Source organism: Ctenopharyngodon idella, chromosome 19 (genome assembly GCF_019924925.1).
Source record: "Ctenopharyngodon idella isolate HZGC_01 chromosome 19, HZGC01, whole genome shotgun sequence".
Taxonomy (NCBI): Eukaryota; Metazoa; Chordata; class Actinopteri; order Cypriniformes; family Xenocyprididae; genus Ctenopharyngodon; species Ctenopharyngodon idella.
The window spans coordinates 30,573,222-30,601,050 of NC_067238.1; the positions used below are offsets into that span (position 1 = coordinate 30,573,222).

The following is a 27,829-nucleotide window of genomic DNA, read 5'->3' on the forward strand; positions in this document are numbered from 1 at the left end:
TGGTGTATATAAACAACAGTTCCCTGATAATAATATGTTAAATTGTCAAATATCATATTACATAAAGTTATATATATATATATATATATATATATATATATACAGTACCAGTCAAAAGTTTGGAAATATTACTATTTTTAATGTTTTTGAAAGAAGTCTCTTATGCTCATCAAGCTTGCATTTATTTAATCAAAAATACAGAAAAAAACAGTAAAATTGTGAAATATTATTACAATTTAAAATAATAGTTTTCTGTTTTAACATACTTTAAAATATAATTTATTTCTGCGATGCAAAGTTGAATTTTCATCTGCCATCACTCCAGTCTTCAGTGTCACATGATCCTTCAGAAATCACTCTAATATGCTAATCTATCTATCTATCTATCTATCTATCTATCTATCTATCTATCTATCTATCTATCTATCTATCTATCTGTCTGTCTCTCTGTCTGAAAACACAATTCTTGATTTCTTTTCAACCTAAATATGACAGGAAAAACATAATAGTCAAGTGCTTAGCAGAAAATCCATAGCAAGACAGAAAGAGAGATAGAGACATTATCAAGCAAAAGAAAGAGTGGTGGCTTGTTAAAATCAGACCTCTTACTCTGCTAAACCTCTCTGAACTTGAGTAAACAGCTGAAGAGGTGTCTGCTTGTATCATGATATTTGGCTTTCACAGGGTCCGTCTGCGAGCCTCAGCCTGTTTCCCTGTACTAACTTAAACAAAATCTGCCCAATTAACTCTGCTCATCTAAAAGATACTCCCTGTCACATTCTGCACTTCGGCTTGTGTTTTGCTTCGATGTGATGTATCATTCAGCTAACTATGCTTGGTTACACAACCTATCTGTGAAGACAAAAGGCCACATTGATTGTGCGTCACTCCGAGGGGCTGACGAGGTTTGAACTTACCGACGCAAGTGGGCAACGTGTCGTTCCACTGAGCCAGAGCATCAGGGACGGTTTCACAGTGAATGGCAGAGGAGCCGTGGAGCGTGTAGCCTGGGTTACACTCGAACATCACTGACGCGCCCACGGCGAAGTTGTTGCCAATGCGCTTGCCGAAGCGAGGCTCTGGAACAGAGCTGCACTGCGTGGCGCTGGTCCTTGGTACAGCTGTGACAGGATTGTACAAGAGAAATGTGCCAACTTAGAGAGTTTTACCTCACAAAGGAGTGTAACGGTACATGTATTCATACTAGGGCTGCATAATAACATTGCAAAATGCCATAACTTCTTAAATAATGCAATATTCGATATACGATATGATAATGCTTTAAGTGTGTATTACAAACTACAAACAATAGGACAAATACAATAAAACAAAAAACAGTGCTTTAAGTTTTTCAGGTAGGCCTATTCAAGAAACAATATAGAAACTGAATAATCAAATGTAAAAATAAAACAGTGCAGTCTTCACATTAATTAAATTTACATTGATTCATATTAAAGTGTTTCTTTCCGAACTGTTTACGTTCACTTAAGGCAGAAGAAGAGAACTAAATTCGGGATCGCACCCTGTCTGAGAGGCGGCTTTCTGTGTGCACGCTTCGGGTGTGTGTCAGACATGAGTTGTTTTCGGCAGATTATTGCACTTGATAACTCTTTTTTAACATTAAGCAAGTTGCACGTATGTAACAGTCGCATGCCCAGTCTATTCTCTGCTATAGTGTTTACCTAAAACTTTGACTTTTTGCAACTTTTTGAAGTAGTCTATTAAAATCATTCAGATATCGCAAGCCGTTGCGATATGCATATCGCCATATGTACATTTGCGATATTTTGATATATCGTGCAGCCATAATTCATACTGAAAATTTTCAGTATGAGTCTTTCGCACTCAAAAAAATTATACTTTAACTCAAGTCAATTACGGACAGTGGTTCCACACAACCAACTTAGTTTTTATCAACATGAAAGGTTTATTTTTAATCTATGCAATATCCTTGTGTTGTGACAATCTATGTAAAATAGTTATGTCCAACCAACTCAATTCAATCACAGACAGCAGTTCCACATGATTGAAACAAGTAAAACCCAATAGAATCAACCATGTTAAACAAACTAGAATCAATTGTGTTCATTTAACTTGAATGAATGGTTTTAGTTTTCATATTATACAAATAATCCTACAATTAATGCTTCTTGTTTAGTCTTGTGATTTACATAACTTTTGTGATGTGATTCACCACAATGGTAACCCCAAAACTATTAACATAACAAGAACTTTTAAATACCAACATAATAGAAAGTAAACATGAAAAAGTCTCTCCATTTTCTCATCTTGCTAAAAACTGCTTAAAATAACAACATTTACTCTCCCAGATCAGCCCCTTTGCAAAGCATGATGGGAAGTGAAAGTCCTGCGTCCTGGTTGAGTTTACTTGATTGAAACATGTTATTTTAATATGAAAAGTTAAGTCAAAAACTAATCGTTTCAAGTCAACTTAACATGAAGCAATTAAATTTGAACCAGAAACCTAATACAATGGTGCTGAATCAAAATAAGTTAAATAGAGTGAACAGCATCAAAAAATAATTTTTATGAGTGCGGTCCAGTATGCATGTGTACCAAACAAATACAGTGTTGTTTTAACCGCTGCATGTGCTGAATTTCTCTCTGGGTGTAACATAATTTCAAACTCTGAGGTCACATAGTGTTGGATAAGTGCATGATCCAATTTGTCTTAAACATGAGATGTGCTTTATATTAAGCGCTTCAAACTAAGCCATAAACCTACATGGCTTGCCCTACTGTTTAATGCATTTGAGACGCGTTTCCCTCATCTTACGGTTGTGTATTTACCTGTAAATGTATTTCCATTTGACATACAGTAAACGATTGTTTTGACAGCAAGAGAGTCTACGACTTCAACAAGCGAGTGCTGGCTAGCGCAATAATTCTAACCTTATTCTAAAATATTTTCTTAACATATTTTGCATCCAAAAGTGTAAGCCCTTCAAATCTCTCCCGTTAATTACAACAGCAACATAATCTGCAGTGTGTGTTACTGCTGGTTGCAGCAATATTGACAGACTTTTTTAAAGACAGACATTGTTTGTTCAGTAAACCACTGTTTGAACCACTGCTGTACCAAAAACACACCGAACCGTGACTTCAAAACCGAACCATCATTTTTGGGTACCGTTATACCCCTAGACTCTATTAATGAAACGGCCTTGACTGTGCAATACTTTTATCAAAAATAAATAAATGTGTCTCTGTTAGAGTAAGACCTTTACACATCTTTCTTTAAAAAGACTGTTTTTGAAACTATCTTACACAGTAAGTGGAACAAACACAACTCGAAAATGTCAGGCCTTGACCTACTAACAAATTCTGGATTCAATCGGTATCCTTTGCTTGTAACATTGAAGATATCTTGCCAATATAAATCATAAATCAACTAGGCATCTTAAATGCCAATAAATACTCATCAATCTAAAAGTGGAAAATATAATAATTAATCTGGAACAGTCTAGGTTTTGGACTTGTTATTCAGTCACCGAAAAGCAGTTTGATTGACCCCCAAAGTACCAAAATAAAGACGTGTGGGAGAAATGCTTTAGAACACATGGTCTTTACATTTCAAGGTCCAGAGTGGCTCTTTAAAGATATTAAAACAATATGAAGCTATGTGAAGCTTCATACAAAGATTTGACACATTTGCTAAGCAGCAGGTCCACCAACAGTGATGGCTTACTGTTTCAGTGGCCTTGTATCCAAAATTCATTTCATTATATGTATTTGATTAGTGAAATAAAAGAAGAAAAACTTTATTAGACTGAAAAAATGCACTGGCTCACTCAAAGCACAATGATGAATTAGCCTCATTCAAAAAAGTTGGCTTGTTTAGCTTTTGCTACAACTGGAATGCTATTTACATGTTAAAAACACAATTCCTGGTGTGCTTTGAAAAGATGACAATAAATATTATTTATATATATATTAAAAAAAAAACAACAAAAAAAAAACAACAGATTCCAGTAATTTTGTATTGACCATAACTATAAAAACTGGTATGTACCAGGGATATTATCATAAGACTAAAACTATTAAAAACATTTCTATGAACTGAAATAAAGCGCTGAAGTAAAATAAATTGAAGTAAGTTTAAATTGAAGCATTAAAATTATTAACTGGAAATAAATAAAAACTAAAATTTAAATTAAAACTGAAACAAATATAAATTAAACCTAAATAGCAATATTTAAAAAGACAAAAGCACAATGAAATGACTAAAAATTTAATTAAATTTATCATTGTATATTTTGAAAAGTAGATATAATACTATACTGACCAGTGTTACAGGAAGTACCAAAAATAAAATGTTACAGGAAGTCTCAATAATCTTGATGTTGTACAAATAGAATAAATGATAAAATATATACATTTTTGATAGAGCTGAAAACTGACCTTGATATACAAAATGAAAGCCTTTGGCAGTTTCTGGTCCAACTGTAGTAAACTTGATAGTTATTTGATTTCCTGTACTCAAGGGCAACGACTCCCCTGGAAAACAGACAGAGAGTAAACATATCGTAAAATTGCATTTCGGAGATCTGTAAACATCAAAAATCACTGCACTGAGCATCGTTTTTGCTTCTTTTGGCTTCAAAAGACCTCTGATGGAGAATTATATCTGCAGAGGGGAAATGCCTAAATAGAAGATATCTTTATTTTGAACTGCCATGTGGCTGTGCAATCAAACGGCAATAACCTGCACCTTTCAGCTAAAAAGCCACTGACGGATGCCTCCATTTACTACAGGATGGTCCAAATGATGTGATAAACACAAATTATGAGATAAACACACAGAATTTACTCCGCCTCATAACTTTAACACCAGAGTGACAGCTATTCTATTATCTTCTATGGTATTTCTATCTTCTTATATTGACAAGGGTTGTTTAGTATTGTTCTGAATATATTCAGTGTGTTGAAGCGATGCAATAGATATCAAAGAACTTAATGCAGTCCTAAAGCACAGAAAATGCAACACCTCTTTCTTGTTTTGCAATAACAGCATCACATCAAAACATTTTAAGTACCCATCAGTGGCTTGAGATGAATAATGGTCGCACATCCAATTTTGAGTACAGGAAGTGCACAGATAGGACATCATGTTTGAGCTTTACCTGAGTGAGAACCAGAGAGAGAAGACAGCAGAGAGGACTGTTGCGTCGGCCCATCGTAAATGTCCACAACATCATTCAGTGACGTCTGGAACAGGACAAACTGTCCGAATAGAACTGAGGGGGAGAAAAAACAGGCAAAGTGTCAAAATGTTCAATAAAACATTGATACAGTCTTGATTACTGACTGTTATATACCGTATATATATATATATATATATATATATATATATATATATACACACACACACTGTTGAATGCTTGAATCTTATTGGTTGATGAATGTTCTAAGGCAGGGGGTGTCCAAACTCGGTCCTGGAGGGCCACTGTCCTGCAGAGTTTAGCTCCAACTTGCCTCAACATACCTGCCTGGAAGTTTCTAGTATTAGATCTTGATTAGCTGGTTCAGAAGTGTTTAATTGGCGTTGGAGTTAAACTCTGCAGGACAGTGGCCCTCCAGGACCAAGTTTGGAGACCCCTGTTCTAAGGTGTGCAATTATTTTCAGGGAAACACGTGGCTAAAGTAGTTCCAGGCAGGTCTTGACCGCATTACAGTTCTATATCACTTCGCCAAATGATTTCATTTATTTCAAACGTCCTTACAGCCGACAACAGCAAAAGAACCAAAACTCACAATGCACTGACCAAGCAAATAAATATAGTACACAATAGGATAAAAATGACAAATTATTTCCACGTTTTTGCCACAAAATTACTTTTTATTATGTAAGGAAAGTGCATACTCCCTTCCTCCCACTCTCTCTCCCACACACACACACATACAGTAAGGACATGTTATTAGAGACGCTGTTGCCGAATATATATATGTATATTAAGGCTGGGACAATATATCGATGCATCGCAATTCGTGGATTGCTTCTGATATTTTCCAAATGCACTGCAAATCTATTCTGAGCTTAGTTTTTAACAGCAGATGGCGCCCTAGGCTGTTTTTTAACTGCATGCTCAAATGCTCATGAAGAAGAGCACTCGTGCGTTCGGCTGAGTCTGAGAATGTACTTGCACCTCAGAATGCTTTTATGACTCGAAATTAATGTATTTAATGTATTTAAAAAAACTAAAATAACACTATGATATACACTTTTACATTTTGATTACCTTTGCTATCATCTAATGCTACTTTTTTTTTTAAACTATGATAATTTAATAATGCTGTTAAATTGTAAATCTGTATCTAGATCTTAAAATGAATGTTACACTGTTCATTATAATGTTGTGATGCCCAGATGTACTTGTAGTATTTAAAATTTTATATTCATTTAGGCAAAATATATATATATATATATATATTTAACTTGACCATTTATCAGCCATAATGTAGCCTACACCAAAGTGACCTCTCAAAGTAAGATCCCAGCTGGAAGCTTTATAAGCAGCAAATGTATCCTGAAAGGTTTTCTGCATGTATTACTCATTTACTTCACAAACATTTAAATTCCCAATTAGAAGCCAAAGTACTTGTATGCGAATACATGACGCAGAACCATTTGTCTTCAATGGATCTGCGCATTTTACACCAGTGAGAGCTCTCGGAGGTAATAAGGCTGTGTGTTTATTTAAAACTTTTAAATTGGCTATCATGCTGTAACATCTCCCTGTATCATGAGTGCTACTGTGCGTCGGTTTTGTCCTCCACTGGGCGCACTTGTTACAGTCTCGTTTGCCGTCCAATGCTTTGATGTTTCCACCATTAGGAGAAAATCATTAGTATGCTACTCATCATCATTACATCAAATCCCTACCCTATATCTTAAGGATTACAGAAGATTAAACAAAACATTGTACGACGAACAAAACTTGGGGAAAAAGTTGTATGTGTATGGATTCTACTGACCTCATTGGCATCGCTCTCTTGTTTCCATGGTGAAATTAATTAAAAAAAGGCTTTAAATATAGAAACCAAGCATCAAAATGCAGTTCTCAGGAGTGGATGAAATTAGTTCTTGGCTGTAAAGTCATGATGTAAATGGAGAGATATAAGGAAATGACTCTATTCTTCAGCTCAAAGGGCTCAGACTACATCCTTAACCGTGTCTTTGAAATTTGGCACAGATTCCAGTGATTCAGCAGAGCTCTGAGGATCGATGGAGCGCCTCATACGCCACTGTGTGATTAAACAGTTCTCTGCTCGGCAATACAAGCGTGTAATCAAACTCTTGCAGAAACCAATTTTGGAAAAATGATTTATTTGTCATTTGAGGTAAACAAAGAGCTTGATTACCTGGACCTGATTGGCTTTATTGGCATTGCATGCGGCGGCACCTGCTGCACAGTTCTGGACAACAAATGACATTTTTCACCGGTTTGATTTCACTGACTAACATCATAAACAAGGTGATATTGGTCAGTAAAATCACACACTGAAATAATTGGAAAACTTTGGTTTAATTTACATTTACTACACCTCCATGTCTGTCATTTTGACTTCCATTGGCTCAGTAAGGCAAAAACAAGACAAAAGCTGGGTACAAACGGTAGGAAACTCAGTGAAAAATAGGGTTCTATATAGAACTCTAGGGTTCTTGACCCAATTTTAAATGACCTTTTATGTCAAAAAAGGTTGTATATAAGGAGAAATGTCTTAAATGATTGCATAATACTTTCATGTTTAATGGGTTATTTAATTTTTGTTCTACTAATAAAGTATTTTTACAAGTTGTTTAATTCATAACATTTAATTAAAATAAAAAGTGAATTAAAAACCGAATAGATATCACCATACTTCACGTTGATTGATTACATTAATAACTGCAAAGATTGTCTTTGTATTGCAAGTTTTCTGAAATGTTATGTTTTAATATGCAAATGAGGCATTATCTATTTAAATATGCACTCATTTGCATACATTTCTAGAACAAAAATTTCTAGATTCAAAATTCTTGTTTCATTTCTTTTTTTGACATAGCCAAAGGTTTTTACAAAGGGAATTCGGATATCTCTTTTTATTACTCAGAAAATACTGTCAACAGCCAGAAAAAAAACAAACAAACAAACATTTTTTTAGGAATAAAACGTATAAAATCAGGCAAATTATATATGAACAAACCCCTCTATAAAAACCTTCAGAATATAGATAGGAATAAAACAGTAAAGTTTGGTGCAAGTAAAGCTAGTGAAGTGGAGATTTCTCACAAAAAACAAAAAAACAAACAAAAAAGAAAACTCATTTTGAGAAAACGGCCTTTAAAGATATGTATGTACTGTAATTGAAATCTACAGACACAAATATATAAAGTGCTATAAAAGATACACTTAAAAGTGTATTTTGTATGTTTTCTTTCCTCTAGTCTGAAAAAAAAACACAATGAAAAGCCAAAAAGCCCAAAATCTCAAAACTGACCGATGCATGAAAAAACAGCCTTAAAGGCCCACTGAAGTGTCTTGGAACGTGCAGCGTTATTCAATGTGTTGACGCAATTTCAACTGAAACAGGAAGACGGGGTGATATATCGAACAGCCCCGCCCCTTTTTAAAAACAGCCAATAGCGTTTTGTTTATATCACAGCTCAGCCAGAGCCGTTAAACTCAGTAAAACCTCTGTTTCCTTTTAATATCTAACCGTTTCTCCTCCTAATCTCCTCTATATCTCTTTAAAATATAACATTCTGTGCAGAATTTAAATGTGTCCGATACCTTTTGTGGTCTGAGCCGACTCGCAGATATGATCCGCTCTGTGCTCTCGTGTCCCTGGGCCAGAGCAGACTCTTTCATTCGTGTCGATGGAAAGCATATCTACACTGTCTGAATCGTATATAGTGCACTCTATATAGTGCACTATGTGCCATTCACCATATAGAAACTAGTAAATGTGTGAACAAATGACCGATTTCAGCCGCAGCTTCAGCATCTGTTTATAGTGTAGGAGGGGGTGGGACTTCAGATTTTAGAGAGCATTTGATTGGACAGAAGATTTGATGAGAAGGTGATGTCATGAAAATCTGTGATCCATTTTAGCGGAAGTGAGAGACTGTAAGTTTTGAAAGCTTATATCTCCTAAATGCAAATTTTTTCATTGTTTTGGAACACACCAACTTATTCATAACACTAAGGCTAACATATTCATACTAAAAGCTAAAAAACTTAAATTTCGATTTCAGGGGGACTTCTATGGGACTAAATCCATACAATTATCTATTTATCAAGTGGTTTATATATGAATTGCCTGATGGAACCCTTTAAAGTTCTATTTAGAACCTTTTCTTCTAAAGGCCAATTCACACTGCAACAACCAACGCCGACAGACACCAGATAATAGTAAGTCACTTCTCACACATTCCAAGATCTGACAAAAGCTGATTCAACATGTTCAATCGGTAAAAACGAGAGCCGAGCAACAGCGACAGGGGTAACACTGATACAGCAAAACCCGATGAAGTGTCTGTTGCTTTCTGTCGGTGCGGTGTGAATTGGTATTAAAGGCCATGATACATTAAGTCGATGTAAAAGAACTAGCCCTGTGTTGTCGCCTGCGTCTCATCCAAAAAGCTGTGCTTGAACACACCAACAGGACTACAGACACCTGCAACTCACACGACTTCTGCGCGACTTGTCGACGCTAAACGACAGCCTAACCGCAGACAGTCGGCTTGGTGTGTTAGGGCCTTTAGAGTGTACCGTAGATGACGGCTGCCTATGTAGGCAGTAGGCAGCCTTCGACAACTGGAACGCAGCTATAGTGTGCATTGTGGGTACTTATGAAATTAGGCTGTTACTGAAGGTGGCTGCAAACTCTGGAAAATGAATCACGGCTCATCAAGTCTGCTGCCAACTTGCGTGCTGGGAGCAGACTCGTCCCCTATGCCTTTGATAAGAACAATAGAAGGGAAGATAGTGGCGGTCCTCAATCCATTATTCTTGAGTTTCCCATCTCCAAGGCTTTAGCGATGCCAAGACAATTACCACTTCATGTCAGAAAACAATTGTGCCCGTTAAGGTTTCGCTCGCATGCACCAAACAAAATGGGGCAATGAGAGAAAACAAATCAATTTGGAAGGGGAGGAAAAATGAAATGATATTGTGCCAGTTTACAGTTTATTTATTCATTTATTTTAGAATGTGAATCTCAACAAAAGACGGATCTCTTTACGCACGCTTTTACACACATATTAATAATGTACAAGGCTTAAGTAGTACACGGTTGTAATCATACTAAACACATTATAATTACATTAGGGCAAGGGACAGTTTTAAAGATGAAGACAGGGTGACATCTTCATCAGGGACTGCTTTTGTATAGTGAAGCTGAGAGAAATTTGGCTTAAAATGCACTGTTTTGGGACAACAAAATGTAGACTAAATGTTTTGATGTAATATTCATATAACATTAAAATGTAATTTCAAATGTATCCAAATGCATTTAAATAGCAGAACTCAAAATAGGTATATATATATAATAAAATGCATGTCAAGTGTAATAGAATGTGTTTGTACTCAGTTGCAATTTTAGTAAAAGTTCAGCTAATAGTTCAGCTCAAAATAAGTAATGTATTAATGTATTTAATATGTCAGACCTTAGAAAATGACATACTTAAGTGCTACTTGATGCATTTAGGAAACTAATTCAATATCTTATAAATGCAATGCAGTTGCAATCGATTGTTTTTAAAATAACACATTAAATAGGGTACATTTTCAAATATTAAGTTAAGAACTTAAAAAGAGTAGTTATGAAAACTATCTGTCACAAGAAGATATTTTTTCTTATGTTAGGCAAGACCTAATATCTTGCTTCTCAAGTAAATGTATCTTAATTTAAGTATTAAGTTTAGATATTTGTATATATATATATATTTTTTTTTTTTGCACTGTACACTTAAAAGTCTAGGTATCACTGGAAGGAAATCCAGATTACATTTACAGACAACTGAGAAAGATGGTTCAGGAGTCAGAGTTTAGTAATTCCTGACACATACTGTAGCTCATCCTCGGCTTTTTGATGCCATTCCTTACACTTTCTTTTGCGTAGCCCTTTTTTGAGAAGTGCCATTTGAAGCTGGATGTGTGCATGACATGTGAGCAGCACTTGGACTGAAGCAAAGGTCTCTGCGACACTCTGACAGGGAACAAAATAAAATAATCCTCAAAAAAAAACTATTCTGATAAAGATAAAACGAGAAGATGCATGAATCAATATTCACAGCTCTGATGGTTTACACACTCCTCCAGCTGTCCTCTCACAAACAGAATACTAATTGGGCAGAATTCTATTTATAGTATTGGCTTTTTCGACTAATAGGGTACACTTTCTGTCCCATCGCTCACTTTAAAAGCATTAGATGCACAAACCCCATTTTGTGTTGTGAAAACTGTTAGATACATAACCTTTTAAAGCCTGGGGTCAATAAGATTTTTACATTGTTACAAAAAATCTCCATCGCAAATAAATGCTATTCTTTTGAACTTTCATTTGATCAAAGAATATTATGCAGCACAACTGTATTCAACATTGATAACAGTAATAAATTTTTCTTGAGCAGCAAATCAGCATATTAGAATGATTTCTGAAGGATCATGTGACACTGAAGACTAGAGTAATGATGCTGAAAATTCAGCTTTGATCACAGGAATAAATTACATTTTACTATATATTCGAGACTGTCCTCTATATAGTCGTTTTTTCAAGCACCTTATTACGACCTATATTTACGTTTTGAAGTCATGCGCCCTCTAGCTGGCATAAAAATAATGACAGTGTCGTGTTACGTCTTACGTGTTTGACTGTCGTTAAATGCGTGTTTAAATGCAATGACTTTTTACATTTGTCTTATTTCCATTTAGCAAAACTCTTTTTTTTTATTAACGACTACACCTACCCCAACCCTAAACATACTCTTAGTGATTTATAGTGCATATACTCTTTATGAACACATGCGTTTCCTGGGATCGAACCCACGATCGCATGATCACATGATTGCATATTGTTATATATTGCAATGCTCTGCCAATTGAGCTACGCAAAACCCGAAATATGACGCAGATAAAAGGGAACAATGCATTAAAATGAAAGTGTCCTGTTGTCGATAGGGGCGCAACTTTAGTAAACGTTCCTATGGGTCATATTTTAGGGAAGTGACAAACGACCTATATAGGCGTATTGGTTGAAGAACATGTATTCAAATAGAAAACAGTTGTTTTAAATTGTAATAATATTTCACAATTTTTACTGTTTGTACTGTATTTTTTTGTTTAAATAAGCAGAGGCTTCTTTCAAAAACATTACAAAAAAAAAAAACTTACCGACCCACATTTTTCAGTAGTGGATGTTAGATAAATTATCCAATTATATTATTTTATATTATATTACAAATTAGTTACATATATTTATATAATATAATTTAATTCAGTATTTTAAATTTTGCAGTGTTATAGCATGTTTTTGTTTGATTTTTTAATTGTTTTAAATGAGCTCATTTTATAAATGTTGACTATTTAATTTTCACAATAAACATGCTCTTTTCACTGACCATTTTTGTAGAAATAATAATAATAATAATAATAATTATAAAAAAAAAACATTTTGGAGTTTGTGGCTCTATTTTGTACCGTACTTTTTACTATGTCTTTGAGCACTCATGTAGGGCAGACACATCCGTATGTTATGAAAACAAGTATGACAAGCATCACTCACATGTAGATTGTTTTCATCACGCTCGCGGGGGCTTTGGGTTTAATTCACAGTTTCTTTCTCCACTGCAGAAGATTGGCCTTTTCCATACGTCCTCTTACGCTTAACACACACTGACAGATGCTTACCGGCTGCTATGGAAATGAGGCCTGTGATTAATTCACACCTTTTCCCTCTTTTCTCACGACTTACACAACTCAGAAATAAAAAATAGCTTTGTGGTTCCCTGTCTCTCCATCTCTGGAGCTGGACTCGATCACCAATTCAATTTGCTCTTTGAAAGAAACAGAAGTGAATGGGGAGGGGACACACCTTTCCTTCTCCCTGTGACAACTCAGGTGGAGAGAGGCATGATTTCAATTTACTTTCATTAGCATAATCTGCAAAGCACGCTGGGATACCAGTCCTGCAGTGTTCTTGCAGTTAGAGCAAAATAAAAATATCCCTTGATAGAAACACCCTGTTGTGCTGGAAAGGAAAGCAACAGCACAAATACCTTATAAGCAACTCTATTTAATATTTAGACCAATGTTAAGGTAGTAGTTCATCCCCCCAAAAATGTCATTCTGAACATGACTTTCCAAAGGTGATCTTTTGAACAATGTCTCAGTGTTTTTTTTTTCTATACGATGAAAGTCAGTGGGTCTAAAATGACTTTCATTTTATGGACAACAACCGTTCAAAATTTTTTCAAAAATATCTTTTGAGTCCCACAGAAGAAATCTAGTTTGGAATAGCATGAGGTGGTGAGTAAAAGGTGACAATTTTCATTTTTGGGTGTACTATCCCTTTAAGAATTATGCAGAATATGGATGTTTCATTTCAGAGAGTGAAAAAAATAAATAAATGAATTGTGATCATACATGTTAAAATTTTTCACCTGAAGCATGACTCGAGGTTAGGTTAAGATTGGGTTAGAGATGGCTGATCAAGTTATCAGCTCATATTAAGTGCAATAAAACCTGAAATGTCCATGAAATCACAATGAAATTTGGATGTCCAGTTATATTGCACAGAAGATAATAGGCAATAACCCTAAATCTTTAGGTTTTCATCAACCTTTCTGTACAAAATATGGTAACACTTTAGTATAGGGAGCACATATTTACTATTAACTATGACTTTTCCCTCAATAAACTCCTAATTTACTGCTTATTAATAGTTAGTAAGGTATTTAAGTTTAGGTATAGGGTAGGATTAAGAATGTAGAATAAAGTCATGTAGAATAAGGCATTAATATGTGCTTTATAAGTACTAATAAACAGCCAATATTCTAGTAATATGCAAGCTAATAAGCAACTAGTTAAAAGACCCTAAAATAAAGTGTTACCAAAAATATGCAATTAAAATGTGAGTGGTCCAGCTAAAACTTTTCCCAACACGGCAAGTGTTCCATAATTTTAACATTGAACATATACTTCAGCATATGGAATATAAAGTATTTTCCAATGTTCCAGTATTTTTTTAAAGTCAAAAAATGAAACTTGACAACACATTTAAAACTAACAACGACTAACAAAAACTAAACTAAGTAAAAAAGAAAAATAGAAAATGAAACAAATAAAACTAAACTAAAACTTAAACTACAGTATCCCTGGATGAGGTGTAAAGCTGGTGGCTGTGTGGCGTCAGTCCTGCATCAAAATGGCGGTATTGTTCAGATGTCTTTTCTTAGGCAAGCACTGCTTTCCCAGACATGTGCTGTTTCCATGGAAATTAATGGTCAGATCATCGTTCCACTATCTGCACGAGTATCCTATACAGTTAATGAGCGAGTGCACCAATCCAGACATGCACACAGTGCATATAACGCATATCACTGTTCAGTATGCAGTCCAAGCCTCTCCATGTTTTTGTTCTCTTATTAGACTCTCTCTTTACATGGAGAGGCTCTCAGTTAGACTCAGAGGAGAGAGGTCACTCAAGCAGAGATATATACCCCAGGGCTATCTTCTTGCTCGGGGCGAGATGGCAGAGGTCTTTGCTCTGATTCCTAGCACACCTGTCTGGATTTGCAGGCATGGGCTGGACATCCGCCTCGCACATCAATGCCCGTCCCGTAGGGACAGAGATGCTCGTGCACAATCTGCCAGAATCTCTTTGAGGTGGGAGATTCCTCAGGGCGCATTGGATGTGCAGGAGAAAAGCAAGTGAGGATAAGACACGTTCACATGCACAACCTTCACCGGAGACTGACAAATCAGCAGAAATGCTCAAACCTAAAATTACGCTTCACATCTGTATCCAAAAATGCCACAAAGGTTCAGGGTTTTTCTTTTTCACAGCCCACATGAAATATTATCCTGTAAACATGACCCACAAGCCATTTTCCCTCTAAATGAATAATTGATAGATAACATGTATGAACCCTGGACATATCAAAATCAGGTTGGTCCCTGGTGCAATATCCACAAACAACAACATATTCAGACAGGAGTGAAAATACAGCAAGGCAGCGAAAAAAAAGCATCGCCACCTGTGCGTCTGTTATCAGTGAAGGATGTTCTATCTGCAGTTCTGTGTGTTGAGGATAGATAGCACCTTCTCCGCTCACCACATGGTGGGGACAGAGGAATCAACACATGCTGCACGCAGATGTGGAGAATGAGAAAACAGAGGGGAGTAGCTCTAAAAGTCTGTTTAGTTCTAAACATAGACATTGCAGTAGGTGGAAATATTTTCTTTTTCTCATTGCATTAAATTGAGGGATAAAAAATAAACACTTGAGGCAGCTCTGAACACTGGCTGGTTATTTAATGGGGTGGTTGATTATGATTTAACTTTTTTAACTTTAGTTAGTGTGTAATGTTGCTGTTTGATCATAAACAACATCTGCAATGTTCCGACGCTCAAAGTTCAATGCAAAGTGAGATATTTTCTTTTACAGAAATCGCCGTTTAAGGACTACAAAAAACAGTGAGTAGGGACTACAACGAGCTTCTTCCTGGGTTAGTGACATCACTAACCTTAAAATTTACATAAACCCCGCCCCCGAGAACACACAACAAAAGGGGGTGAGGCCATGTTGGGCTGCTTTAGGGAAGAGGAAGAGTTGTTGTAGTAGAGTGTTGTTGTCATCATTTTATGCCGGACTGCTTCACAAACGAGGGTCAATTCAACGCTGGATTTGCACAAAAATGCTAATTGAGTTGAATCAAATCCAGCAACTACATAAATTTATCCACTAACCATTCAGAAATGTCCAGTTTCATTCTAAAAGTTGTAACTTCTTCCTGAGTCTCTCCATCAGTGTCGACTCCGGTTTGAACAATGTAAGGCTGAACACCGTTACTGACAATCCTCATTTTGGCTGCGTAAGATTCTCCAGCTTTGTTGTTGTTGAGCAACCGAAGCGCGAGCTGTTAAAGCTCCGCCCTCTTCTGGAAAGGGGGCCGGGAGCAGCAGCTCATTTGCATTTAAAGGGACACACACAAAAACGGCGTGTTTTTGCTCAAACCCAAATAGCGGCAAATTTGACAAGCTATGATAAATGATCTGTGGGGTATTTTGAGCTAAAACTTCACAGACACATTCTGGGGACACTAGAGACTTGTAAAAGGGGCATTATAGGTTAATAGCGCATAAGTACATGTATAAGTGCATAAGTGTATAGTGCGTCATTTGGGGCACAACTTGAATCAATATTTTTAGAAACTAAAATATAAATAGGAACTTGTAAAATAAAATAAAATAATAAAAAAATATATTTTTTAATTTATCAAAACAGTGCTTAATTTTGCAGTGTGATAAATAATCCAAATCCAAAATTCACCAAAAAGGAAAACATGCATAATTGTTCAAGGAGGAAAAAAGTTAATTATCAATATCAATGTTGAAAGTCTTGAGGGTTAAACCTCTGGGAAAGTGGTAAGCAATCCCTCAGAACAAGAAGCACAATCATCGTGCCCTTGAGGAAGGCACTTAACAGCAGGTTGCTCCAAGGGTTAAGTGCCTTGCAGTGTCCCTCTAATAGGTGTACTCCAAATTTACTTCAGACAAAATCATCAACTCAAGACTAAAGTACAGTTGTGTTTGTTGCTGCCACTATGTCATCCTCGGATTCTATCTATAGTCAAACAGACTGAAGTCAATAACTATGCATTTCATTTTTACCATCATGGCTATAAAACTGCACTTTCAGTAAAGTAAAATCAAATATCTGTGTATGAACAGCAAGACTATGTAATTCAGAGCATGTATACTTGTGAACCGCACACGTAAGTTTAAGCAATAATCACTGAAGACAGGCTTGTGCTCTGTTATGGTGCATCAGAGCGCGGTGTAAGCACTTAGATAATTATGATTGACTATGAATGCTTCTTTGCTAATTACCTGGACAATAGCCAAGATGGCATCAATGTGCATGTTTATGGGTGCACTGACCCTGACAATCAGCTGACATTAACCTTGATGACTTGACTAGTAAACAAGTATATACATATATACTCCATATATATTACTTCAGTCTTCAGTGCCACATGATCCTTCAGAAATCATTCTAATATGCTGATTTGCTGCTCAAGAAACATTTCTGATCATTATCAATGTTGAAAACAGTTGTGCGGCTTCATATTTTTGTGGAAACTGTGATGCATTTTTTTTTCTGGATTCTTTGATGAACAGAAAGTTCAAAAGAACTTAATTTATTTGAAATGGAAATATTTTGTATATATATACACACACATTTACATTTTTGATCTTTTAATGCATAATTGCTGACTGAAATGATCTGACCCCCAAATTATTAAATGGTACTGTATATACAGTATACAGATCACCTTAACTCATATTTTTGTTTTGCGAATACATTTATATTCACAAGAAGACTTAATGCTTTGATCCATTTTTGTTCTGCTTGTTAAAACATTTGTACAAACTAATCTCACAGCTGTCAAAGATTTTTAGTAGCTCACTAAAAAAGGAAGTATTGAAACTAAAAGTGAAGCACCGCTGAGATGTTAATTTGAGAATTACTTTAGGAAAACACTGTGCTTAAGTGTCCTTAGCCAACGGCAAAGTCAAGAAATGACACTTTCTGCCTGCTTGACTGTGATTTACCAGAGGAGAGAACTTTAGCACCTTTGGTCTGACTGAGTCAGGAAACACAACAAAATATAATATTAATACAGAGCCCTGGTGTTCCTCTGCTTTCTCTTTCTCCCTGGTAAATGAACTTTGCCTTGACTTCTGTTCTGTTTTGATGTTTTGGCTCAGGGGCTTGCAATTCCCAATTCTCACAGGCTTTAGAATAGCTTTGTAGAGAGAGAAGAGTGATCCCTTTCCAAGAGAGCGTCTATGTCAAAGACATGAAACTGTGACTGTTTGAGTGTGTTTGTTTGTATGGAGGTCAGAGTCAGCCAGGGGAAAAGCTATTTAGTTGACTATTTCTAAGTGTCAGCCATGACAGAAAATACAGAAAGTGTAACTGCTCTAATGGTCGCCCCCGGCATTCAAAAAGGGAGTTTATTTAATATCTCTATATGCATTAATTTTGAATTGCTACGATGTTGAAAGTCTTTCTTATTTTTCAACTCCATATGAAGGCACCCTAAAGAAAATTCCTAATGATAAATAAAAATACTGAAATATTAATATGGTCTCTTATGTTACATCCATTCATTCATACATACATGTCTTCATGTATAACTTCAGGGAGGGTGTAGTACAGTGGTTAAAGATGGATACGCTGGGAAGGTTCAAGTTCCACAATATATCAGTTAAAAAAAAATATTTATGTTTTCATAATAATGGCCACTATATCTCTCAGTCTAAGTAAATTTAAACATTACATGTAAACTACTTTCTGACCAGTATTAATATGTAAAAAGTTATTATTTTTGCACCTGCATTAGGTATATACAGTGTATATATATATATATATATATATATATATATATATATATATATACTGTATAAATAATGCATAATATACAGTATATATATACACTATATTCCTAATGCATAATGTTTATATATGAATGTGAATTTAATCTTTACATTGAAGTTCAAAATGTAGATAATTTATGTAATATTTTGGCATCTTCTCACTGTTCTGTTACAGGTTTAATGGTGAAACCAGCTGCTTTACCCTTAAAAATAAAGGTTCTTTGGGGAACCAATGGTGCTTCTATGTCATCACTCAAAAAAATTAATTGTTGGATGTACTTAAAAAAGCAGTGTTAAGTGGTTCCACGCAACTATATTGAGTAATTTGTACAAATAACAATTTAGTTGTAGGAACAAAAGAAATTCAAGTAAAGCTGACAAAATTTCTTTGAATAAATACAAATCTTTAGAAGTTGTCACAGTTACATAATTTTAATATGTGCAGTTATTATTATGTAAGGTGAACACATTTATTGACTTAATTTACCTTATTAAATAAACTGTTTGCTCTACAAAATGGACTCAAATATCTCACAGCCTAAACACAGGCGCCACTTTTCTGCATAATGACCACAAAATTGAAAAAACATTACAGAAACTGCTCTAAATGTCCAACATAACTGAACATTAAACACTAACATAAACCAACAACATCTTTCCCTTTACTGAAAAACACATAAAATAACAATTTAATCCCTAAATTTACTCTCCTAATGCAGTCCCTTGCAAAGCATGCTGGAAACTTCAGATCCACTGCCCAGTTAGTTATGTCAACATTAATTTGTGTGTTTAACTCAGCAATGTTAAGTTGACTGAACACACACTTATTAAGTAAAGCTTTAGTAGAAACAACTCAGTTAAATTAAGTTCATGTAGTTACATGAGTTTTTAAGTAACGTGAACAAGGATGGTTGAGTGAAACTAACAACAGTGAATGTTCATTTTTTTTTAGTGTAATATTTGTTTTTTGAATGAAATATTGGGCACTGAGCGGCCAACAGCTGATTCTAAATTTCCAAGAACATATTAATAATGTTACATTGAAATTTAATGGAAAAGGTGACAAGGTTGCTAATGTAACACCTACAAAGTGCCTATTAACAATGCCTGAGGCGACCAGACCGAGCTTCTCGCATAATAACAACGAACGCAGGAGCGTTTGACTAATGCATGGTGCGCAGCATATGTTTAAACTCAACGTAAGGTTCTCGACTGATTAAAGATTCAACGTTAAATTGAAATCTGCAAGACAAGCTAACAGATAATTAATGCTCTGAAGTAAAACTAACATCTCACTGAGAGGCGGCACTGATTACTTCTTCAACATGCCACTCCGCAGCTCCGGCACCCAAGGCTTAGTGCTGTTTGGCAACATAAATGTTTACTATCTTAAGCTGTGAAAACCACGCTCACTCGTGCAGCGCTCTGATCAACAGTTAAAAACACATTATGCCCACTTGTATGGCTTGCAGAAAATTGTTTCCAAAACAGAAAGCAGTAATGAAGCCGTAATTTAAGGTTTTGGCTTCAACGTGGAATATTTGAACAGGCAGAGATCATCAATTTTGATTTTTCCCCATGACCCCCAACCGTTTGCGAGCGAGGATTCCCCTGCATGTTTGTATTGACTGCCCGGGGCCAGCGGGGGTGGTGGGAGCCGACGGGAACATGGGGTGGGGGTGCATGCTCTGAATAATGCATCTCTCAGACCAAACCTGTCATTGTCTGAAATATTGCCGGCATCATTCTTTGTGACAGAATAATGAAACATTAAAAAAGGCAGTGGAGTGCTGCATTTTTAACAGGGGGCTCCAGAGCTCTGCCCTACAGATCAGAACTGATGGGATACGTCTGTGTATATATGTGCACGTTTGTGTGTGTGTGTGTGTGTGTGTGTGTGTGTGTGTGTGTGATGGTTTCCCTCTGAAGAATGCAAGATCCGAAGTGTTTGCTCACTGTGATTAGGGATCATAAAGATCAGTGAATGTTAGCAATGTAATGTGCATCTTTTATAATTACTGTTTCTTCAAGACTGCAAGAAAATCTTTCCTTAATGAGTATTTATGTCTTGTTTTCTAGTAGAAAATATAGAAACAGGATGAAATTACCTAAGGAGCAAAACTGTAAATGATATTTAGACTTGTTCTCAGAGAACACTGTGAATTAAGTTTAGTTTTCTTGCACCTTTGGGAAATTGTTATGTTTTTTTCTCTTATTTTAAGCGTAAATCTAACATCCTAACAAACTATTGTACGGTTCATGCATAAAATAGGAAACATATCTGGCAGTGGGTCTTTTTACCTATCGTGTTTTATGGATGTTTTTGATTTTTTTTGTAATTTTACACATTTTGGTTCATTTTGAAAGGGGGCCTATCATGCGTGTTCAACTTTCTTTAGTGTGTAATGTTGCTGTTTGAGCATTAAAAAGGTCTGCAAAGTTACAAAATCACTCCAGCGGGAGTTATTCTCTTTGGCTACGTTCACACTGCAGGTAAATGTGGCCCAAATCTGATTTTTTTTTGCCCACATGTGACTCATATCTGTTTTCCCCATGACAGTGTGAACAGTACAGACCACATGAAGTCTGATCTTTTCAATTCCGATTTGTGCCACTTCCATATGTGCTATAAATCCGATACAGGTCAGATGTTTTGTAATGCGACCGCAGTGTGAACAATCATATCAGAATTCATGTGATTTTTACGTCACTCGAGATCAACATTCGTCACGATTCTGCGCTCGTGGGAGTCTATTCAAAGATTTTACATACCCAACGTTATCAGGACAGTTGCGAAAGGTAGTCAGTAGGAGGGCAGTGATGAGTATTATAGAAACAGCTCTATAATACAAGCAAAACATGAGGGCTTGTATCATAAAAGTTTCAAAACTCTTTTGTCACATCATTGTGTTTATTTTTTATATTGCCTGTGCATAATTTTGCTAGCTTCCATGGCAGATCACACTATAAATAAATGGGTAATCGCTTACTTTAATGCCCTTCATGTTTACTCCCATATGACAGCGCGCTGTGTGTGTTGCCAAGTCTGCGATTGTCCCGCAGATTTAGATTACTTTTTCACTTTTGCTGCAGGTTGTTTTGCAACTCTGTATGTTGAAGCTACCACACTAACGAGATATTTAACCCCTGGAATGCGATTTTTACTGGGATACCCCACGGAACGCGACTGAGCTAGTTTTGGACTAGTTTTGAGAAGCAATTGAGTGGATTTTGTGGTAAAAACCTGGCAACCTGTTTGTACCATTCTTTTGCGCATGCAGGTCATTTCAGAAGTATGAACCAATCACAACACACTGCTCCAGCCGACCAATCAGAGCACATTGTGCTTTTCAGAAGGAGGGGCTTTATAGAGACAGGAACTAAACAGAGCATTACTGACAGACTGGGAAGAGAGGTGCCGCAACAATGGAGAATATGAGGAAAATAATGAACATTCAAGCATGAAAACCTGTTCTAGTAGAGACCAAAAACAAAATCAATACTTTGAAAAAGGGCATAATACGTTATTTAAATCCAGCAATTTTGCAATATTATTTGCTATCAGTTACTGGATCTGCATCTGCACTGTACATTTCCACCTACACTTACTTCTGTGAATGTACATAGCCTCCAGAAATGTGCAGTTAGTGTGAGAGCAGTGCTTCATGGTACTAACAAAAAGAGGCACAAAATTCCCTTCCTGAATCTTCACAGACAGTGAACCTCGATGGTGGAAAGATCTTCCCAACGGCATCGGAAGAACTCAGCCCATCTCTACCTTCAAAAAACGGCATAACAATGAGCACTCCACTCAAACCTACAACTATTTTTTTTTACTTTCTTTACTCTTTTTAACTTCTCTCAGGAACTTTGTGTCACAGGACTGTCTCTCAAGCATGAATGACTTTGTTGTATTGCTCCTCTTTTGTAAATCACTTTGGATAAAAGCATCTACAAAATGAAAAGATGTTCATATAAATGTTCACATATCAGCATTAAATCGACCACTCTGATCTCCAGACATCGGCATTGGCCAAAAACAATGTAGGTTTGACCGTCTTGTGCGCCAAAAAACTACTCAAAGCAATGGCAATGTCCATTTTATGATTCCTTCATAGTCTCAATGGATTGAATGCAAGTTTGTGTATGCCACTGTATGCCCAATCCACGGCCACCAATAAAACTGGCTTCACAATATTTCAAGAATCAATACACAAAACTGAACTTCTCTGGCTTATATGATCTGCTTTCATGCTGTTTTTGAATCAGCCAAAAACAAAAGCTTTTATGACAACCGTAAGATATTTATCTCCACTCCAACACAAACGCTCAGCCCAGGCTTTGTTCTACAAGGCACTTTAAGCTTTTAATCGTTCCCTCTCTTGGCCTGGATGTTTGACGATACTTCAGGTGCATGATAATGAAATGCTCCCCCTCCCAGCAGGTGTCCATGTATAGGCTCAGCAACATCAGCACAAACCAGACTTATAGATCTCCCTTGCTGGATTTGCTCTCTCTCTCTTTTTTTTCACTCTCTATTTGTGTTCAGTTTTCTGTCTTCTGCTCTTTCACCATTATCTTGTTCAACTCGCATATTGAATGGTTTGAACAGAACTGCTGATGACAAATGTAAACTAAACCCAAACAGGACTAATTAAAGCAGCATGCAAAAAAACATTTGAAAATGTCTTGTACATTATTTTGCCCAAGACTGCATTTATTCATTTTTTAAACAGTTACACACTGTGACATTTGGCTATGTTAATTGAGTATAATGGATGTACCTTTGCAGATAATGTTAAGTGGATATCACTTTAAAAGACTGCCTGGTTTACTAATTATTCGTTAATGTAAAAGAACCTCAGCCCTTTTGCAATTCCAATCATTACTAATGGCTTGAACCGCAGCTCTGGAGAACAAGACAAACTACTGCGATTGTTTACGTCTAGATCTCTACCTCTACCTGGGGTTAATATCCATCGATATAAATGAACAATTCCTTCGTTCCTACACTCTAAAAAATGCTGGGTTAAAAACAACCCAAGTTAGGTTGAAAATGGACAAACCCAGTGATTGCATTGTCTTAACCCAGCGAATGGGCTGCTTTAACCCAGCGAATGGGTTGTTTTAACCCAGTGATTGGGTTGTCTTAACCCAGGGATTGGGTTGTTTCAACCCAGCGAATGGGTTGTTTCAACCCAGGGATTGGGTTGTTTTAACCCAGAGAATGGGTTGTTTTAACCCAGGGATCGGGTTGTTTTAACCCAGCGAATGGGTTGTTTTAACCCAGCGATTGGGTTGTTTTAACCCAGCGATTGGATTGTTTTAACCCAGTGATTGGGCTGTCTTAACCCAGGGATTGGGTTGTTTCAACCCAGCGAATGGGTTGTTTCAACCCAGGGATTGGGTTGTTTTAACCCAGCGAATGGGTTGTTTTAACCCAGCGATTGGGTTGTTTTAACCCAGGGATCGGGTTGTTTTAACCCAGCGAATGGGTTGTCTTAACCCAGGGATTGGGTTGTTTCAACCCAGCGAATGGGATGTTTCAACCCAGGGATTGGGTTGTTTTAACCCAGCGAATGGGTTGTTTTAACCCAGGGATCGGGTTGTTTTAACCCAGCGACTGGGTTGTTTTAACCCAGGGATTGGATTGTTTTAACCCAGTGATTGGATTGTTTTAACCCAGCGAATGGGTTGTTTTAACCGAAGGATTGAATTGTTTTAACCCAGCGAATGGGTCGTTTTAACCCAGTGATTGGGTTGTTTTAACCGAAGGATTGAGTTGTTTTAACCCAGCGAATGGGTTGTTTTAACCTAGCGGTTGGGTTGTTTTAACCCAGGGATTGGATTGTTTTAACCCAGTGATTGGATTGTTTTAACCCAGCGAATGGGTTGTTTTAACCCAGCGATTGGGTTGTTTTAACCGAAGGATTGAATTGTTTTAACCCAGCGAATGGGTTGTTTTAACCCAAGGATTGGATTGTTTTAACCCAGCGAATGGGTTGTTTTAACCTAGCGGTTGGGTTAAATGTTTGCCCAATCTGCTGGGTAGTTTTATTTAACTCAACTATTGTTTAAAAATTACTGTATTACTTGCTTAAAATGAACCGGTTTGTCCATTTTCAACCCAACTTAGGTTGTTTTTAACCCAGCATTTTTAGAGTGCATGAAGAACAGAGCTGCGTACCACTCAGCATTGAATTTAGAATAGCTTTTAAATTACAAATGAATTAATTTAAAATTAAAGCAATTCCTAAATGGGCCAGTGTACCCCAAAAATGAAATCCTCCAAAAAATTCTGTCACTATTGATTTATTCACCCTATTAAACCTTTATGACTTTCTTTCTTCTGTGGAACATAAAAGAAAATATTTGGAAGAACGTTTCATTGACTTTCATCATATTCTTTAAAATATATTCTTTTATGTTCCACAAAAGAAAGAATGAAAGAAAGGTTTGGAATGACATGAGGGTCAGTAAATTCTGATTTTTTTTTTTTTTACTAGTGTAAATATCATTTTTTTCCCTTGCATTTACCTGCTAATACTGATTTTCTATTTATTTTTTATTGCTTTTGGTCTTCTAGTAAGAGAAAAAGCTTTGGCACAATCTGTATCCCACTCATTTGACAGAAATACTTTAGAGAAATTTAAATATGTCAATATTTATGTTGAGAACTGTACAAGCAGGCAATATTTCTCAGTATGTTTAGTACTACGTGTACATATGCCAATGTTTAAAACGGGGCGTTCAATGGTGTGATGTATGTGTTTCAGGGGCTAAAACACCTCAGTTGCTGACTATTCATTTTCAATCTTTTTCATTTGCAAAGCTATCATGTTTTTCACTTTCCGTTTGCGCTTTATTAAGGCTTCATTTCAAATGACATCTATCTCATTTAGGACCTTCCATCACAGTGCAAGCAGTCCAATGACCAGAGACGGGCCTCGGGGGAGACATCACATACCGCTCACATAATGCCAAACGATGCTTGTGAGGGAGGTCCGAAATCCCCATAACAGTTAAACTGACAGCTACATTTACAGAGGAGGGATTTTTCTCTTTTTTTTGTCATGGTTTCTCTCCTTTCAACACCAAATACCTCATAACACCACAGCCTTCTTGGTACAGGACTGAGATAGCAAAGAGGCTTTCTTTTAGCACAAAAATGAAATCTAAGACAAGAGACAGAGACAGGGAAGTCTGAAGTGCTTTCTCATTTCACACTTTCATGTCTGTACTATTTTCCAACTGGCGTCTGGATATTACAATCACAGGCTTTTCAAGCCTCCCTGGAATACAGCAGGTCAGTGATTCTGGGTGGTATACAAGCTACTGACAAAATCTGCACTTGTTTCAATAAATTAAAGGGATAGTTTATCCAAAAATGTAAAGGGGTGGTTGATTGTGATTTCCCTTTTTAACTTTAGTTAGTGTGTAATGTTGCTGTTTGAGCATAAACAACATCTGCAAGTTACGACGCTCAAAGTTCAATGCAAAGGGAGATATTTTCTTTTACAGAAATTGCTGTTTAAAGAAAACAACAAACGGCTGGTAGGGACTACAACGAGCTTCTTCCCGGGTTAGTGACATCACTAACCCTAAAATTTACATAAACCCCGCCCCCGAGAACACACAACAAAGGGGGTGAAGCTATGTTGGGCTGCTTTAGGGAAGAGGAAGAGTTGTTGTAGTAGAGTGTTGTTGACATGCCGTCATTTTACGCTGGACTGCTTCACAAACGAGGGTCAATTCAACGCTGGATTTGCAAAAAAGATTAACATGATGGCACATGCCAGTCGATGAGTTGAATCAACTCCACAGCAACTACATAAATTTATCCACTAACCATTCAGAAACGTCCAGTTTCATTCTAAAATCCTCATTTTGGCTGCGTGAGATTCTCCAGCTTTGTTGTTGTTGAGCAACTGAAAAAAAAACTGTTAAAGCTCCGCCCTCTTCTGGAAAGGGGGCCGGGAGCAGCAGCTCATTTGCATTTAAAGGGACACACACAAGAACAACGTGTTTTTGCTCACACTCAAATAGGGGCAAATTTGACAATAATATATTTTGAATGATGTCTCAACTGTTTTTTTGAAATTTCTGAAAATATCTTCTTTTGTTCCACTGAAGAAAGTAAGTCATACGGGTTTGGATGAACTATCCTTTTAGGTAGCTTAACGAGGACCTATTATGCCCTTTTACAAAGTTTTGATTTTGTTTTTGGGTTTTCATGCTTGAATGCTTAAAAAACACATTATTTTCCCATATTCTCAATTGTTGCAGCTCCTCTCTTCCCAGTCTATCAATAACACTCTGTTTAGTTCCTGTCTCTATGAAGCCCCTCCTTCTCAAAAGCGCAATGTGCTCTGATTGGTCAGCTGCACCCGTGTGTTGTGATTGGCCAAGCGCTTCGAGTGTGTTTGGGAAATGTCCCGCCCCTTACCATAACCGCCAGTTTCAACACACTACTAACTAACTCAATTAGGCCCCGCCCCTTTATTCTGCATGTGCCTTGGGCGGGAATTATTTAAATGAGGAATATTTTGACGTGTTCGTTCCCGGAAGAAAACTCAAGACTACAATGGAGGCGTTTCAGGGAGTTTAGAAACAGTGACACTGATATAGAGAATAACTCCCGCTGGAGGAACTTTGTAACTTCGCAGACCTTTTTCATGCTCAAACAGCAACATTACACTAAAGAAAGTTGAACATGTAAAAAAGCATAATAGGTCCTCTTTGAATGCATTTGGTACTCTTTAGTTAGTAGCAATCTGCTTTTTAAAAAGAGTAGCTTGACTACTTTAAATTATTAGTCGCTTTTAGCTCAACAGTTTCAAAGTAGCTTCTTCATCACTACTGTTACTCTCATTCAAAGCTGCATATGATACAAAATTAATTTCAGTTCATATCTTCATCTCTTTTTCAACTGCTGGTTTGAAAGGTCTGGTCTTTGTGCAGTGACACCAGACTATGAAATATTCTTACTGTGCAACACCTTGACAGATGGCTTTCAAGTATAAATGAAAGACGAGGAAGCTAGTTGCTAAGCTACACACCTTCTGTCTAGGAAACAGCTAACTGAATGTGTATAGAAATGAATACAGGAGACTAGTATACTTCAACATAATTAAGATTAGACTCACCCTTGTGAACG

At 36.6% G+C, this 27,829-nt stretch overlaps 1 protein-coding gene across 1 annotated transcript in view; it reads right to left on the reverse strand.

Annotated features, from left to right (window-relative positions):
* The window catches only part of csmd3b (CUB and Sushi multiple domains 3b), a 484,809-nt gene that overhangs the window by 108,503 nt on the left and 348,477 nt on the right, over positions 1–27,829 (reverse strand). The window contains 3 exon segments of the mRNA XM_051873165.1: positions 918–1,121; positions 4,423–4,518; positions 5,145–5,258. Of these exon segments, the coding sequence (XP_051729125.1) occupies positions 918–1,121; positions 4,423–4,518; positions 5,145–5,258 (414 nt within the window).